Source organism: Gorilla gorilla, chromosome 23 (genome assembly GCF_029281585.2).
Source record: "Gorilla gorilla gorilla isolate KB3781 chromosome 23, NHGRI_mGorGor1-v2.1_pri, whole genome shotgun sequence".
Classification (NCBI taxonomy): Eukaryota; Metazoa; Chordata; class Mammalia; order Primates; family Hominidae; genus Gorilla; species Gorilla gorilla.
Window position 1 is genome coordinate 42,916,998 of NC_086018.1, and position 17,934 is coordinate 42,934,931.

The following is a 17,934-nucleotide window of genomic DNA, read 5'->3' on the forward strand; positions in this document are numbered from 1 at the left end:
CAGGGTGGCTCCTACAGGGCCCTGTGGCCTTGGGCAGGTCACCAAGGCACAGCGTGCTCTTCAGTTGGACAGTATCACGTCTGTCAGCTCCTCACCAGTGCCTGGCACAGAGCTGGCCCTTGAGTCTAGTGATCTCTGTGTCCCCTGCCATGCTGGGTCCTCAGCAAGTGAGCCCGGCCTCCCACATCAGGGCCCTGGCCACAGCACGGGCAGGCGATGTGGCCAGCCTGGGTTCAGGTAGCCTGCCACTCTGTCCTTGGCACCACAGGTCAGGGCCTTTGTCCCCCAGTGCCAGGCTTACAGCCCAACAGAAACTCCAATACCAAAGGCTTTAAAAAATCCGTCTTCTCGTTCCTGCCAGCCCTCAGCTGGAGAAAGTTACCCATTGGAAAACTGCTGTTCTCCGCCTCTGAAGAGGACTGGCGTGGGGGCGGATGGACACCCACGTGGTGGTCAGTGAGGACCTCAGCTGTGGCAGTGGCCGTTCCGCGTTCTGGTCAGCACCTCCCTGGTCATCTGGGGTTTGCCCACATGTTCTTGTTGACCCTGGCCGCCCACCCTATGTAAGCAGACTCTGGGCATGGGCGAGCTGGCGTCAATCACAGATGCCAGACACAGAAACTAAGCTGAGCTGGAAGCTCAGGATCTGGCCTGAGCCACTCCAGAGAGAACACCTTCGGGGCACCCTGGAGCTTATCATCTTTCTGCCTGTGCCTCCTGGCCTGTGTGCAGCCCCAGGCCGGGAAGCCCCCGGGTCCACCCTGTCCCCACCCGCTCTCCTTTCTCAGGTCTGCAGTCATCCTGCCAGGCTGGCCCCAACACAGGCTGCCTACTCTGTTCCCCGTGAGCCACCTGGGACAGCAGCAGCTGGCAGCTGGACCCGGCATGCACTGGACACCTTCTGGCCCAAGCTGACTGTCCTGGAGGCCAGCAGGCCAATGGCAGGTGCAGACTTTTGTGGGGCAGAGACAGCAAGGATAAAACATGGAGACAGAGATCCAGGAGGCGGAAGAGAGAGAGGAAGAAGGGTGGGTGCTGGGCAGAGGGAAATAGCACCGGCCTTGATTGGCAGCCTCTCCCTGGAGCCTGCCTTGCTCTGAAGCCTCGCATAGCTCCCTGCTGCCCACAGGTCACCGACAGGGGAAGCCCGACTCTAAGGTCCCCATGGGCCCCTGGTGGCCTCTCCACTCCCAGGACTGTCCCAACCTCCCTCCCTCAGTACTTTGACTCTGGTCTCTCCCTACCACCTCTGCCTCTGTTTCTCACCCTGCACCCTCCTCCTGGGGGGCTCCCTCTGGGGCCTAACTCTATCTCAGCCTGCAATGTCCTCTTACCCTGAGGTCTAGCTCAAGCACTACCTCCTCCAGGAAGCCTTCCTTGACGCCCAGGTGTGTGGCAAGCCTCCTCAGGGCTCCCGCCCCGCAGTGTCTCTTTCTGGCATAGCCCCATCACCCTGGACTCACAGTATCTGTTTTCCCTTGTCTGTCCTCCCTCTAGACCAAGCCTGTCCAAACCACAAGCTGCATGCGGCCCAGGATGGCTTCGAATGCGGCTCAACACAAATTCAAACCTTCTTAAAACATTATGAGAGTTTTTTGCCATTTTTTTCCCTTTATCTCATCAGCTACTGTTAGTGTTAGTGTATTTTATGTGCGGCCTAAGACAATTCTTCTTCTTCCAGTGTGGCCCAGGGAAACCAAAAGATTGGAAGATTGGCCACCCCTGCTCTAGACTCTGATTCAGCTCAAGTGGGCACTTGGGGAAAGTTGCCACATGAATGAGGGAGCTCAGGGCAGCCACCTCTCGCCATCCTTGAGCTGGGGGAATCTGTCTAGCCCTGAGGTCCCACGACAGGCAGGGGCCATCTTGGTCTTTACCACTGGCAGCCTCTGGCCCAGTATGCTGTATACAGCAAGTGCTCAACAAAGCTGAGCTTGTGGTAATAAGGGAGCTGGCTAATAACTACCTGGCATTTGCTCTGTACCAGGCACGGTTACAAATGTTTTGTCTTGACTCGATACTCACGGCCACCATTGGCTCAACCCTTACAGCCACCAACAGAGGAAGCCGGCACCTGTACCAGTCCCTCTGCAGGTGAGAAGCCTCGGCCCAGGAAGGCTGAGAGGTCAGGTGACTGGGGCAAAGTGTGGAGTCCAGTCGGGGGGACCCTGCACTAGAAGCCAGGGCACCTGGCCCAGAGTCTGTGCTGCCCCTCCCTGAAATGAATCCCCTCGTCCAGAGTGTCTCAAACTTCCCGACCATAACCCATAGTCAAAAATACACATGACGGAGTCACCCAGTCTTGAAACAAGTTGGTCAAGAAACAATGCATAGGACGCATCTTGATATTTCCATTCTATTTTAGTCTGGCCTCATTTATTCCATTTTTAAAAATTCTGGTCATGACCCACTAAATTGATTTCCCAATTCCTTGCTGAAAAAACGTATCTGGTCCAAATGTTTCCATTGAAGAATGGATAGAAGAGGTAAGAGGGGAAGGTGCAGCTGAGAGGGCATGGGTTCCGCCTGGCCCAGTGCCCACCAGAAACCTCAGTGCTGAGGGGTTAGGAACAGAGACTGCGGGGACAGACAGACGGACACCCCAGGGCCCGCCCAAGGGCTGCTTACCTGAGGTAGCACTGCCGCTCCTTGCCCGGCCAACCTCTGCAAGGAGCTGACCTGAGGACCCGTGACAGGCACTGCAGTGATCGTTCCCAAAGCCTGAAACATACAGGAGGGCAACGTTGAGACGGGACGAGCAGCTGAGACCGAATCCGTTGCCCCCAGCCTGGCCAAGCAGGGGGCAGCTGCCTTGGAGACAGCAAATTCTACTCTTCCCTTTCTTAATTATGATTTTAAGAAAATCACAATAGTAATCGATATTCCTTCCAGAAAGTTTGGAAACTAGAGAAAGGAAAAGAGCAGCACTGCCCAGAAATCAATTACCCTTTGTTACACATTGGCTTCCTCTTTTAAGTGAATTTTTTATACAGCTAAATATAGAATGTTGTAACCTATTTTTCTACTTTCACTTAAGGACAAGGTGTGATGTCGCTACGATCTTCATAAATCACTCCTTTAATGGCTATGGGATCTTCCATTCAGCAGACATAATGGTATTTCCTCAGACAATCCTCTACTCTTGGAAATTTGAGTTCTAGCTCCATCTTTTTCCAGTTAATAAACAATGCTGCAGCGAACATCTTTGTGGATAAATCCATTTCCACATCACAGAGCATTTCTGTAGGAGAGTCTGAATACGGGGATTCGTGGACCAAAATGCAGGAATATTTTTCAGGCCCTTGGTGCATATCTGCACTGGGTCCCTCAGGAGGGGGAACGGCCTGGGTGTGCACCAACATGCCCCCAAATCCCAGCCCCCCAATATGGGGGTCTCGCCAACACACGATGGGATGGCAGCACCACTAGCAGGGTGGACATTCAGGGTAAGGAGAAGGGAGATGGCACCCTCCCAGGAATTCCAGGCCCACACGCGTACAGGAGATGTGTTTTGGGGTGCTCACTTGTCTAAAGTCTCCTTTTGTGGGAACCACCACTACCCGCAGCCCCTGATGGAACCGGAACAGTTCTTTTTTTTTTCTTTTTTTTTTTTCTTGAGACGGAGTCTCGCTCTGTCGCCCAGGCTGGAGTGCAGTGGCGTGATCTCGGCTCATTGCAAGCTCCGCCTCCCGGGTTCATGCCATTCTCCTGCCTCAGCCTCCTGAGTAGCTGGAACTACAGGCGCCCGCCACCACGCCCGGCTACTTTTTTGTATTTTTAGTAGAGACGGGGCTTCACCATGTTAGCCAGGATGGTCTTGATCTCCTGACCTCATGATCCACCCGCCTCGGCCTCCCAAAGTGCTAGGATTACAGGCATGAGCCATGGCACCCAGCCTTTTTTTTTTCAGATGGAGACTCGCTCTGTTGCCCAGGTTGGAATGTAGTGGCGTGATCTTGGCTCACTGCAACCTCTGCCTCCTGGGTTCAAGTGATTTTCCTGCCTCAGCCTCCCGAGTAGCTGGGATTACAGGCGCCCACCACCACGCCTGGGTAACTTTTGTATTTTTAGTAGAGATGGGGTTTCATTATGTTGGCCAGGCTGGTCTCAAACTCCTAACCTCAGGTGATCCACCCACCTCGGCCTCCCAAAGTGCTGGGATTATAGGCATGAGCCACCGCGCCCAGTCCTGATGGAGCAGTTCTACATGGCTACATTTGCACCCCACGAGCCTGCCTGATGGGGAGAGAGGGACCCCCTTGCTCAGATCCAGCCAAACCATCAGTGGCCAGGGACCAGTGAGGTTCTCTCTTGAACTCAGATGCAGAAATTCTTAACAGAATGTTAGCAAATCAATTCTAACAATAACAAAAAGGATAAGACATCATGAACAAGCTGGGTTTATCCCAGGACTGCAGGGCTGCTTTGCCATTTGAAAGTCAGTCTGTGTAATTTGCTAAAATAACACATGGAAGAAGAAAAACCGTATGCCGGCCTCAACAGATTTTCAAACAGCTGTTAGGACTAATAAATGAGTTTAGCCAGGTTGCAGGATAGAACAATATATAAAAATCAGTTGTGGGCTGGGCGCGGTGGCTCATGCCTGTAATCCCAGCACTTTGGGAGACCGAGGCAGGCAGATCACCTGAGGTCAGGAGTTCAAGACCAGCCTGTCCAACATGGAGAAACCCCATCTCTACTAAAAATACAAAATTAGCCAGGTGTGATAGCACATGCCTCTAATCCCAGCTATTCAGGAGGCTGAGGCAGGAGAATCGCTTGAACCTGGGAGGTGGAGGTTGCAGTGAGCCGAGATCACACCACTGCACTCCAGCCTGGGCAACAAGAGTGAAACTTCATCTCAAAAAAAAAAAAAAAAAAAAAAAAAATCAGTTGCGTTTCTATACACTAGGCACCAACACTTAGAAATTCAAAAAATTTTAAATGCCATTTGCAATAGCATCAATAAATAAAAATAAGAAATAGGGATGAATCTGACAATAGCTATATAAGACCTGTACACTGGAAACTTCCAAATATCGCCGAAAGAATTGTTTAAAGACTTAAGAAAGAGATATACCATAACCATGAATCAGAAGCCTCAACATTGTTAAGATTTCAATTCTTCCCAGATTGATCTACAGATTCAACACAACCTCAAATCAAAATCTCAGTCAGCTTTTTTTTTAAAAAAATAGAAATTGACAAGATGATTTTAGAATGCATATGAAATTATAAGGGACCTAGAATAGCCAAAACAACTATGAAACAAACAAAAATAACAACCAAACAAAGGGAAAGATTTAACATTATCTGACTCCAAGACCCGCTATAAAGCTATGGTAATCAAGACAGTGTAGTATTGGTATTAAGATGAATAAATAGATCAATGGAACAGAACAGAGAGTCCAAAGTAGACTTACACATACATAGTCCATTGATTTTCAGCAAAGCCCAAAAAGGTAATTAATTAAGTACAAAAAAGATAATGTTTTCAAAATGGTATTAGAACAAGGAGATATATACTAAAATCGAACAGAAAAGAACTTCAGTCCATACCACATACCATATCAAAAAAAAAAAAAAAAGAAGAACAAATGGATCAGAGATCTGAATGTAGGGACCAAAACTATAAAACTGCTCGAACAAAATGTCTCAAATAAAATGTAAGAGAAATCTTTGGGATGTTAGGTCAGGCAAAGAATCTTAGATACAACACCAAAAACATAATCGATATAAGGGCAAAATAATAAATTAACTTCAGCAAAATAAGAAACTCCCAAAGATGGAAAGAGAATGTTAGGAAAATGCAAAAAGTGGCCACACCCTGGAAAAAAACACATACAAATCACCTGTCTGATGAAAGCCTTGTATCCATAATATATGAAAGAACTCTTAAAACTCAATAATCTGAAAACAAACAACTCAATTAAAATGAACACAATATTTGAACAGATACTCCACTAAAGAAGATATACCGGGCCAGGCACAGTGTCTCATGCTTGAAATCCCAGCACTTTGGGAGGTGGAGGTAGGCCGATCGCTTGAGGCCAGGAGTTCAAAACCAGCCTGTGCAATATAGTCTCTAGAAAAAAAAATTAAAAATTAGCTGAGCATGGTAGCACATGCCTGTAGTCTCAGCTGCTTGTGAGGCTGAGGCAGGAGGGTCACTTGAGGCCAGGAGGTTGAGGCTGCAGTGAGCCATGATTGCACCACTGCACTCCAGCCTGAGTGACAAAGTGAGATCCAAGAAGAAGAAAGATGAAGAAGAAAGAAGAAGAAAGAGGAGGAAGAAGAGGGAGGGAGGGAGGGAGGGAAGGGAGGGAGGGGAGGAAGGAGGGGAGGAGGGAGGGGAGGAGGGAGGGGAGGAAGGAGGGGAGGAGGGAGGGGAGGGAAGAGGGGAGGAAGGAGAACAACAACAAAAACAACTACTGATGGCAAATAAGCAAATAAAAAATTACTAAACATAATTAGTTATTAGGGAAATGCAAATTAAAACCACAATAAGATACTGCTACAAGCCTATTCAGATGGCTAAAATTAAAAAGACTGACCAAATCAAGTGCTGGTGAGGATGTAGAGCAACTGGAACTCTCAACCACTGCTGTTGGGAACATAAAATGATACACTTTGAAAGAGAGTTTGGCAGTTAAAAAGTTAAACATATGTATGGCAATGAACAGAACGTATGTATCCTCTCCCAGATCCAAATGTTGAAATCCTAACCCTCAATGTGATGGTATTTGGAGATGGGACCTCCAGGAGGTGATCCGGTCATGAGGGTGGAGCCCTCAGTTAGTGCTCTTATAAGAAGAGACACGAGGGAGTTTGTGTCCTCTCTCTCTCTCATTCTCTTTCTCTCTCTGCCATGGGCAAATACAGCAAGAAGGTGGCCATCTGCAAACCAGGAATAGAGCCATCAGGAACTGAATCTGCTGGCACCTTGATCTTGGACTTCCCAGCCTCCAGAACCATAAGAAACTGATTTCTGTTGCTTAAGCCAGCCAGTCCATGGTATTTTTGTTATGGCAGCCTGGGCAGACTAGGACATTTATGATACGAGACAGCCATTCTATTCCTAAGCATTCGCCAAGAGAAGGGAAGGCACGTGTTCATACAGAGACTTGTACGTGAATGTTCGCAGCAGCTCTTGGTGTCACAGCACAAATGGGAAGCAACCCAAACGCTCACCAACAAGTACACGGATGAGCAAGCTGTGGTATCTTCACACGACAGAGTATTACTCAGCAATAAAAAGGAACAAACTACTGACACACACAATATGGATGAATCACAAAATAACACTGCCAAAAAAACCCAGACTCCAAAAAATATCCATACTGTATGATGCTAGTTATACGAAATTCTGAAAATGGCAAACAAAGTGACAGAAAATAAATCCCAGGTTTTGTGGAGATGGTGCAGGGACGAGAGGAAGGGATTACAAAACGACACAGGACATTTTCAGGGAGAAAGATGTGTTCACGATCTTCATTGTGGCAATGGGTTCACATTTGTCAAACTTATATTGTACATTCTAAATACATGCAGCTCATTGTGTATCACTTATACCTCCACAAAGCTGTTAAAAATTCCCTCCCCATTTCTCTCCTTATCCAGTCTCTCTCCACCCCTAGAATGAATATCATCCATCCTCAAATGACATGGCAGAGAGTCTCAGGCCCCACCACAGAGCTGCTTCTCTCATTATGCTCGGACAGCGGTTCCTGCCTCCTCTTTGCCACCTGTCCCATGGGGGTCAAAACTCTGAGAGGCTCATGTCCTCTGAGCCAACTGCCTGTCTCTCTGCATGGAACCAAATGACACACATTCCCCTGGATATCCACTCTGGACATTTGTTAAAACAGAGCTTTCTATGCAATGCGGAGCACATGACAAACAGCCTCGGCCACTGGATGAGGCAGCTCCCAATCCATAACACTGCCTGCTGCTCTTGGCCGGCACAGCCTGGCAGGCAGCACTAAGACCACCTTAGGTGCCACCTGATGCCCGCCTCCCCTAATGCATGTCTCAAAGATGGGGGGTTATGGGGATTGTCCTCCCCGTTACCTCGAACTCCACGACCAGTGTTCCCCCAACTTCCACAAAGCAAGGTGTGTGGAAGGCTCTGATCTCCCCACCCCTGGCCTGCCAACCAGTGCCATTTATGCAGCTGGTCAACAGTCAGGGCCCCAGGCCAGCCCAGACCGTGGGGGCGGGAGGCAAGCAGGAGCAGCCATTTGATGAGCCAGCTTCCAGGTGACTCCACCCAACTGGGGCTGCAGGCCGAGAGTAAGCAGGCCCTGTGGTGGGAAGGCCCACACAGCACGGCCCTGTGGTGGATTCCCAGGGAAGTGGGTTCTGTGGTGGGAAGGCCCACACAGCACGGCCCTGTGGTGGATTCCCAGGGAAGTGGGTTCTGTGGTGGGAAGGCCCACGTGGCCCGGCCTGCAGTGGATTCCCGGGGAAGTGGGTTCTGTGGTGGGAAGGCCCACATGCCACGTCCCTAAGGTGTGTTCCCTGGGAAGCGGGTTCTGTGGTGGGAAGGTCCATGAGGCATGACCCTGCAATGGATTCCCAGGGAAGCACATTCGGCGGCATGAAGGCCCACACGGCATGTGGGTTCCTGGGGAAGCAGGTTCTGTAGCGGGAAGGCCCACATGGCATGTCCCCGCGGTGGATTCCTGAGGCAGGTTCCCCGAAAGTGTGTGCATGAGGGGCAGGCCGTGGGGCCCCGGGGAGGAGAAATTTCCACATGGATGGGGCTGGCCAGCATATCCAATAGGGGCCAGAGAACAGGCACGAACCTGCTTTGCTGGGGCTTCTGTCCTCACTCAGATGCCCCAGATAAAACCTCCAGACATGGTCCAGCCCGTGAAGAGGTGTGGGCTGGCACTCCAGGCAAGGCGGGTGTGTGCTGCTGTGTTTTCCAAGCCCACATGTGCCTCTGTGAGTCCCAGAGGGTTGCTGTGTCAAGTTGCTCCTGCAGATAGCTCTGGGTGGGCCGAGGACAGCCATGTGTGTTTTGCATGTTGCCTTGTGGACCAAGGGTTGCCGTGTGGGCTGAGATGGCCATGTGTCCATGTCCAAGTACTGCCACGTGGGCCATGGGTAGCTGTGTGTTTTGTGTGTTGCTGCATGAGCTAGGGGTGGCCATGTATCCATGTCCGGGTGTTGCTGCGTGAGCCGGGGGTGGCCGTGTGGGTCAGGGGTGGCCATGTCTGTGTCCGGGTGTTGCCATGTGGGCCAGGAGTGACCGTGTATCTGTGTCTGGGTGTTGCTCAGCAGCAGCTGTTGCTTTCTCTGATACCCACTCAGGTGTGCACAGCTCTGTTTCCACACGAGTTCTTCTCAGGAGCGTCTTTGGCTCTGTGTCTGTGTTTCTGGGCCTCATCTGGTCAAGGCTCGACCCTCCCTCCTGACTTGGGACCCTGACAACTCCTGTGCCCTTACTTTAGGAATTCACAGCCGGGGACAGGGAAAGGAGGGGAGACCCAAAGGAGAGGGACGGACGGAGGCGGCGGAGAGGCAGAACCCCGAGAGAGAGGTGAGGAGATGACAGGAAGAGCTATTTCCACTTGATCCTCCCTAGTCAGTTACCAAGAAAGGGACATAACCCGCCCTGGGGAAACGTCCACACCCGCAGGAGGCCGGCAACAAACAGCGACTGGCCATGCGTGTCCCCCCAAAACTCCAAACCAACCTGAGAGCGGCATGTGTGCCCCTGCCTGGGAATCGAGGTGCCCTGCAGCTCTTCAGGGAGCAAATATGGGGTGCCCTCAAGTATCCAGCACCCTTAGCTAGGTCGGCAGAAAGAGTGGGCTCTGCAACCATGGACCTACAGCCCCAGCATCAAAGAAGAGACGATTCTGAGTCAAAGTCCAAAGTCCCCATTATCTGGGAAAGAGTCTGCTGCAAACAGGGCTGCCTTGCAGGGCCCCCTCCTCACCGCCCTGGGAACGGTGGGTTCCTTCTCGAACACTGCCATCCCCTTCCAACAACCGTCCATTCTCCGCCAACGCTAAGCTAGCTTCAGGCTCTCCAATCTCTACGTGTTTTCTTCACTCCAAGCCTACCCGAGTGCGTTCTTCCACTTCCCTACAAACCTTTAATTAGCGAGCTGAAAGCCATTTTATCTGGCAAGGGCTGACCTTTCTGCTCCAAGCTGGAATTTATGGACACCAGCAGAAACAATCATCTCAGACTCGATTTCACCAGCACCAGGTAGTTTACAGCCGCACTTACTTCAAGATCAATGAGCTTGTGACTACGTTTACAGCTCCAAGCATTTTAATAGGGGAGAAAAAATGGGCCATGAAAGTCAAAGATAACTTCAAATTCTTCCTGCCATGGCTGAGTCTGGGGCGGGGCGGGGCACAGCTGGGGAAATCTCCAGGAAGCTCAGACACGGGGAGACAGCGGGAAGGAGACAGGTGTTGGTGCAGACCCTACAACCTTCCAGGGCAAAAGCCACACGTGGCTCTGGAAAAATCTGTCTTTAATAAATGTTTCTGAGCGCTCTAGGGACTTGGCTCTGGAGCTCTGCCAGGGCAGAGGGGTTCCAGCGCTGGCTTTGACATCAGCTGTGCGGGACCCCTCAGCTCTTCCCACCCCCGCTTCAGCACGCACCACCAGGACTCGCCCCATGCGGCAACACCAGCCTCACACCCGCCGTCCTCGAACTGCCAGGCCACAGTCTAACTCCCTGACTGTCCCACTGGTTACAAGCAGGACCTGGTCCAGGACGAGCCCTGTCATTTGTGGGTCTCTCCTGCCTCTTTCCATTTAGAACAGCCCCACAGCACCCCTTCTTCCCATGAAAGGAACTTTTTTTTGAGACGGAGTCTTGCTCTGTCTCCCAGGCTGCGGTGCAATAGCGTGATCTTGGCTCACTGCAACCTCCGCCTCCTGGGTTCAAGTGATTCTCCTGCCTCAGCCTCCCGAGTAGCTGGGATTACAGGCGCCCACCACCACGCCTGGCTAATTTTTGTATTTTTAGTAGAGACAGTGTTTCACCATGTTGACTGGGTTGGTCTCGAACTCCCGACCTCAAACGATCTGCCCACCTTGGCCTCCCAAAGTGCTGGGATTACAGGCATGAGCCAACACACATGGCTTAAAGGAACTTTTTAAAGAAACCAGGACAATTGTCTACAGAAGGCGCTGGGTTGCTGTGGCTGCTTCCTCGCAGTGGGCCGTGTTTCCCATGGAGACCCTCACTGGACAAGGGTGGACCAGGCTCTCCAGAGTCTTCACCCACCATTCAGGCCCTGGGGCTGCAGAGGCCCCCCACCCTTCACCGCTGAGGCCCCACTGCCGGGGCTGAGGACCCACAGGCCTCTCTGGACACTTGAGCTTCACCAGGCTGGGGAGGCGAGAGGGGAGGCAGCCCCAGGCCTCCCAGAAGCCCCCAGGAAGCCCCCATGGAAGGCGGCCTTGCTCTCCTCTCCACATGGCTCAGCCACCACGCGCACAGCCACAGAGCACGGCGATTTAATTGCTTCTCGAGTTGCAATTTTCCTTGCATCTTTATAGAACTGCTGTGATGTGTGGCAAAGATAACAAGTCAGTTCCAACATCAATAACCGCTAATAAATATTAATATAACATAAGCACCACTTTTACCGTCATGTGAAACCAGTTCATTATTCACAGATGAAATCCAACTGCCGCCTTTATCACTGTCAGGAACGAATGAGCTGGTTCCACGGGCCGCTGCTGCTGCATGAGAATGTGGTTAGGCTTGGCCTTTATGTCCCCATTTGGTGTCCCCCACCCTCATCCAGACATCAGGCCTTCATGAGCCCCAAGCTCATCCAGGAGGGACCAGCAAGGGCCACGGCGAGTGCATGTAAAAATCCAGGCAAATTCCACTTGCTCTGGTCTCAGCTGGCTGCCCTGTGCCTCCTCCAGCCCACGTGCGTTTACCACCATGCCCAGCGCACCTGCAACAAAGACCACCATGGGGAGGCCAACCCATCTGCATTTGAATTTGACTCCTGGACTGGCGCTGGTCATGCCAGACGCATTGCTCCCCCACCTCCAGAGAAAGAGGGCAAGAACTGCTGTCGCTGTTACAACGAAGAGGGGAGGTCCCTGTGTCAGGAGATGCCCGGCACACAGGTGCTCTAACAGCAGCCGGTGGCACTGGCACTTGAGTCGTTCCAATGGTGCCGCTGCCTCTCAGTCCTGGGCGCCTCTGTGGGCCAACACACACCCACAGAAATGCAGCATGAAGCGGCAGCCCTGAGGGACCCATAGAGATGCGAGGGTCCACCGGGCTGGAGGGAGGGGAGGCGACAGGTCGAAGATGAAGTGAGGCAGCGAGCCCAGGCCTGCAGTTCCAGGAAGGACCCCTGCAGCACCTGCAACCAGGAAAGCTGGGATCCACCCACTGTCACTAAGAGGGAAAAGAGGAACCAGAAAGTTCTCATACAATGGAAAACTTCCCAGCAGCCAGAGAGAAGAAACCAGACTTGCCCGGGTCACCAAGAGTGTGGAAGACACCCCTCAGGGTGAACAACACGAGCACCTGAGTCTGCCCACAGCCTGACTCCATCCACTCAGGCAAAGCCAGCACTGGGGCGGGTGTGGCCTGCTGGTGTCCCATAAATGCACACAACCAGGGCCGGGTCTATCCCCAAGTCATGACTGCGGCTGCCCCTGTGGAGGGGAGAGGGAGAGGAGGAAGCTGGAGAATGCCTATTGCCTCTACTGTGTTCTAGCCTTTAAGAAAGTGATCAGAAGCAAACTGCCCAACCTCCCTGTTTACCCATTTGGGTGGAGAACATGTGGAGGCTTATTATAGGGCCCTCTGGATATCTTATAATAAATATGCATGAAGGAGACAGAGGGAGCTCTGTCTACAGCTGGAAGCAGGAAGGCTCCCTGGAGGAAGCGGTGTCTGAGTGGGACCTTGCAAGCTGGACCGGAATGTTACCAGTGGGCAGTCAGGAAAGCACACAGGAGTCGGGAGGCGGGACAGGAGGGTGGTGGGAGGGGAAGAGGCACCAGCAGCAGGGGTGCCAAGAGGCTCAGAGCACTGGAGGCTACAGCTCCCAAAGGTGGACAGTGAAGGAGGAGAGGAGGGGCAGGTGGAGGCCCTGCCACCAGGGGCCTTGAATCCATCCATGCCCAGGATCTGAGTGTGAGTCAGGCAGAGCACTCTGGGGCAGGCACCAGAAGGGCTCTCACCTCTTCTGACAGGATAGGTTGCTGGCCAACCCCCTGAAAGGGCAGGGCGCAAGGGCGGCACCCCCCAACCCCGAGGTACAGAGGTCTGTTTGGACCTCGGTATCTTCTCCTGCCAGGAACAGCTGTCCGGGGGCTGCAGCCCTTCCCCATCCTGAATCCTGCTCTCTCCCAGGGTGCTGGGGACAGCCCCGATACCCAGCAGCTCCGGAGAGGTGAGCTACGCCCAGGGGACTCTTAGGAGGCCTCAATGCTGGAACCCTCTTCCAAAGCCAGCTTCAGCAAGCCCCACAAGGAGTCATTTTCTTTCTTTCTTTTCAGAGGCCAGGTCTCGCTCTGTTGCCCCAGCTGCAGTGCAGTGGCGCAACCGTAGCTCACTGCAGCCTCGAATTCCTGGGCTCAAGTGAGTCACCCATCTCGGCCTCCCAAAGTGCTAGAATTACAGGCATGAGCCACCATGACCACCCGAAGAGTCATTTTCTAAAGTTCTGACTCCAGAATGCTGCTCATGTCTCGCTCCAAGGCAATTCTGTTTACTGAGAGCACTGTGGGAACAAAGATATGCGGCCGCTGAGGCCCGGCTGCCAGGCGCAGGTGGCTCCCACCCGGCTGGGTCTCGGTGACCCTGACCAAAGCCAGGCCGGCCGAGGCAGGCTGCCCAGGGCCACTTAACCAATCGCAGAGGCCTTTACAGGCAGCTGCTCTTAATCAAAAAGTGCCAGACAACACAAGTGGCTACCGTATGCTGACATTTAAAACACCCGTGCAGCGGCCCTCGGCGTTGCAGAGCAGTTTGTTTAAGTTGAAAGGATGTAATTTTATGCTATTTAGCAAAAAAACACACACTCTGAATGGCATCATGAACTAAGGACTGGGGGTTGTGATCTTGGGGGGGGTGCCAAAAAATGGTTGTGAGGTCCCCAGTGACCACAGGTGCATGTGTAGAGGTGTATTCTGGAAACTTCTGCACGGAAGTGGCAGCCTCTGAGGTCACACTAGTTCTGCCATGGAGGGTGTCCGTGAGACCAGCTAAAACGGCCATGTCTCCATCTACTCAACTGGAAAACATACCGTCTGGAAGAGATCTGGACTCCAGGGGCCCAGGAGCCCACCAGGAGCCTCCTGTGCAATCCCTCCCACTGTGGGCCCTGCTCTCAGAGAAGAACTGGCACAGCCAGCAGCCTGCTGGGAATGTCCAAAATCCAGGGAGGGGCTGGACAGGAGGGACATCTCTAAGCTGCATCCCCCAGGAAGGAAGGAAGGCAGGGCACAGGGAAAGACGCAGCCTTGAGGCCTTGGAGAGGGTGGGTGAGGTCGTGTCACTCAACAGAGGACCCGGGGCAGAGGCTGGAGGCCTTGAACCTCCGCTGGAAAGACCCGGAGGTTAGTTTTCCCTCGACTCATCTGTTTCCTAAAGATGCAGCAAAATCTGATCTTTAAGAGGGGCCATGGGCTTGCTGTAAGGGCTGCCAGGAGAGGGCAGATTGGGGGGCGAATGCCCCACCCCAGAGAGGAGAGGCGCTGCCTCTCTTGAGCCTGGGGTAAGAGGAAAAACACAAGCGGTTGGTACTTACTCGTCCCTGTGTCACGAGACTGCTCACCCACTATCAGAGCGTCCTTATTCCTTCCTAGCCAGGGGGCCCTGAACCCCCAACCTGGGCCCTTGGATCTGGAGTGGCCGCCACCACCAGGCACACGTCTTCCAAACAAATCACAGTAGCAGCAAAATCCAATCGATGGTAGTGCCTCTAGCTGCCTGTCCCCACTGACCTCCAGACCTCTGTAAAATAGACGGTCATTGAGAAGATCTAATTCCCACATAAGATGGGTTCACGCAGTCCCGCTGGCCTCAGCTTCATCATCCCCACCTCCGACGGCCTGGGATCTAACTGAGGGTGCACCACGGAACGCTGATGACGGCCTGGAATCTGAGGGTTCACCTCTGCACCTGCACCACAGAATGCCGATGACGGCCCAGCAGGTGCTCCTCTCTCTGCAGAGGCCTCCCGGAGCTAGCCTTGGTGTGGGCAGGGATGCAAGGGTGGGTGGACCCCAATCACCCCTTCCCCAACCCCTGGCCCTCCAGAGGAAGGGCCCATTTTACTTCCAGTGAATGGCACAGAGCTTAGGCCACAGCTCACTGGATTTGACAAACATCTACACCCAAGTAACCACCGTGCAGACCAAGATACAGAACATTCCAGCAACCCTAGAGGTGCCCACAAGCCCCTCAAAGGGGGCCCCGCATTCTAACAAGGCACTCGCCAAGGAGAGCAGGTCCTGTCCTCGGGGACGGACTTCTGGTTGGATTGGCAAATGCTCCCGCCCCGCTGTGGAAACAGCCGCAGGTCTCTTCTATTTCTTTTTTTTTTTTGAGATGGAGTCTCACTCTGTCACCCAGGCTGGAGTGCACTGGCACATCTCGGCTCACTGCAACTTCTGCCTCCTGGGTTCAAGCGATTCTCCTGCCTCAGCCTCCCAAGTACCTGGGATTACAAGTATGTGCCACCATGCCCAGCTAATTTTGTATTTTTAGTAGAGACAGGGTTTCTCCATGTTGGTCAGGCTGGTCTCGAACTCCCGACATCAGGGGATCCGTCCGCCTCGGCCTCCGAAAGTGATGGGATTACAGGCGTGAGCCACTGCGCTCGGCCTCTTCTATTTCCTGAAGCCATTGGCACTGACTAAACTCAGCAAGTGTTCACTGCACACCTACCCCGTGCTGGGTCCCTTGTGCACAGATGAGAGGTTCTGCCCGCGATCTGGGGAAACAGACCAGAAGTGAGCATCAGAATGTGCTGCCCGCAACTCAACGGAAGTGCACGGGAAGGTCTCGGTTACATAGAAGGGGTAAGCGGTAAGTGGGGTGGGGGAGCCGTCTGAGGTTGGTCACGCACCTCCATGCCTAGTTCATCTCCACCATTCCAGGAGATGAGTATCTGGAGCTCGTCGTGCAGATGAGAGAGAGAGAGAGAGAGAGAAAGAGACAGACAGACAGAGAGACAGAGACAGAGAGACAGACACATGACTGCCCCAAGCAAGTGAGGAATGAATCTGTGTGTACCCTGCACCGCGAGGGAAGGGTTTTCTGGGCACAGTAACTGAATACAAATGATTTACACAACCACAGGGAAGGCTCTGGCAGTCCCCGGGAGACAGGCCATGGGCTCGTGAAGCGTCCTTGTCTATTTACTGAGATCCTGCCATGCTCAGCAGTCGCTGCATTTCCACGCAGTTTGAGGGACTTCCTGGTGAAAACTAACAAGAAAATATATGGCATGTGTAACCACAAGACCAGAGGGGCTCTTCTTGACCTCTGCTTCCTCTCCTCTGACGTGGGCATGGCAGCCCGTCCCCTCCTGGGGACTGCTGACCCAGAGGGTGGTCCTGGTGGCTGCCACGAGGCAGGGGGCCTTTGCACGGGGCTCAAAGTCCCATCGGCCACTTCCTCCTGACTCTCAGGTGCCGCCGGCCCTCACCTGCACCTCGCCCACCTGCTTCCCCTGTCCTGGAGCGTGTCAGTGAGGATGTTAGAACAGCCTGGTACCCAGCCACCCATCACCGCACATGACCTAAGATAGACATAGAGGAGCGATGACATCATCACAACAAACATGAATGAGACTCCTTACAGACGTCCACATCCAACAGAAGGGACTTCCACGAGCAGGAGTTTTTTCAGGCCAAGAAGGGACAACATCGTCCCAGGCAGAGAGGGGCAGTCTAGAGGTATACCAGGATGGCGTGGTCAGGAACAGAGCCCTCCCCTGCCAGGGCGTCAGGTCCATCTGGGAACAGCCAGGCGTCAGCACATGGACAGGCCACACCCATCAAGCTAAGCTGTCTCGACTCTGCAGGTAGGCACTGGGGCTCTAGGAGTTTCCAAGCCAAGGGTAACACCACGTGGGCCCATAACTGGAGGGTGTAGGGAGTCCTGGAGTCCCCTGAGTCTGGGGTTAGAAGAACTGAAGGTCCCCTCAGCCAGAAGCTTCTGATTCGTCCAAAGTCCCCACTGCCCCCACTTCTGCAAAGTGTCTGGGATGGCCACATCCCCTGTCTCTGTCTGGTCCTCACTCTTTCCTGGTCTGGCTGCTTAACTCCAGACCCACCGAAAGCTCAGCAGGCCCCACCAGGCCATCCTGGGAAGTGTCCCAGCCCTTGCTGAGACCTGCCAGGAGCATGGGGAGAGAAGACATGTGGCACTAGGCTTTGGAGAGGAGGACAGTCCCTGCTCTGCTCCAGAAGAAGTTCCCAGGGCCTTTGACAACTCCGTGGCTGGTTAAACACACATGCCCACACAGTATATTCACTTTCATCAAGAGAAAAAGGATCACGGCAATCGGTCCAGTGGTCACCCCTGTCCCCGACACACTCCCTCTGACCTGCGTCTAACTGGAAGCTTCAGGAACATAGCCCAAAGATCTGAGAGCAAACCCCAGTCCTGCCACCTAAGGGTTATGAGACCCTGAACAAGTTACTCAAACTCCCTGAGCCCCAGTTTCCCTCCTCTGTAAACAGGGAGAACTAACGTTCACACAGGTTTGCCCTGACAGTTAAAACAGAAGCACATGGCCGGGCGCGGTGACTCACGCCTGTAATCCCAGCACTTTGCGAGGCTGAGACGGGCGGATCACGAGGTCAGGAGATCGAGACCATCCTGGCTAACACGGTGAAACCCTGTCTCTACTAAAAACACAAAAAATTAGCCGGGCGTGGTGGCGGGCGCCTGCAGTCCCAGCTGCT

At 53.1% G+C, this 17,934-nt stretch overlaps 1 protein-coding gene across 5 annotated transcripts in view; it reads right to left on the minus strand.

The window, feature by feature from the left end:
- PHF21B (PHD finger protein 21B) overlaps positions 1-17,934 on the minus strand; it is a 130,455-nt gene that overhangs the window by 37,310 nt on the left and 75,211 nt on the right. For all 5 annotated transcript variants that reach the window (XM_063704893.1, XM_031005660.3, XM_031005659.3 and 2 more), the window contains exon 3: positions 2,629-2,721. In XM_063704893.1, coding sequence (XP_063560963.1) covers positions 2,629-2,721 — 93 coding nt within the window. The remainder of the gene's footprint in view (positions 1-2,628; positions 2,722-17,934) is intronic.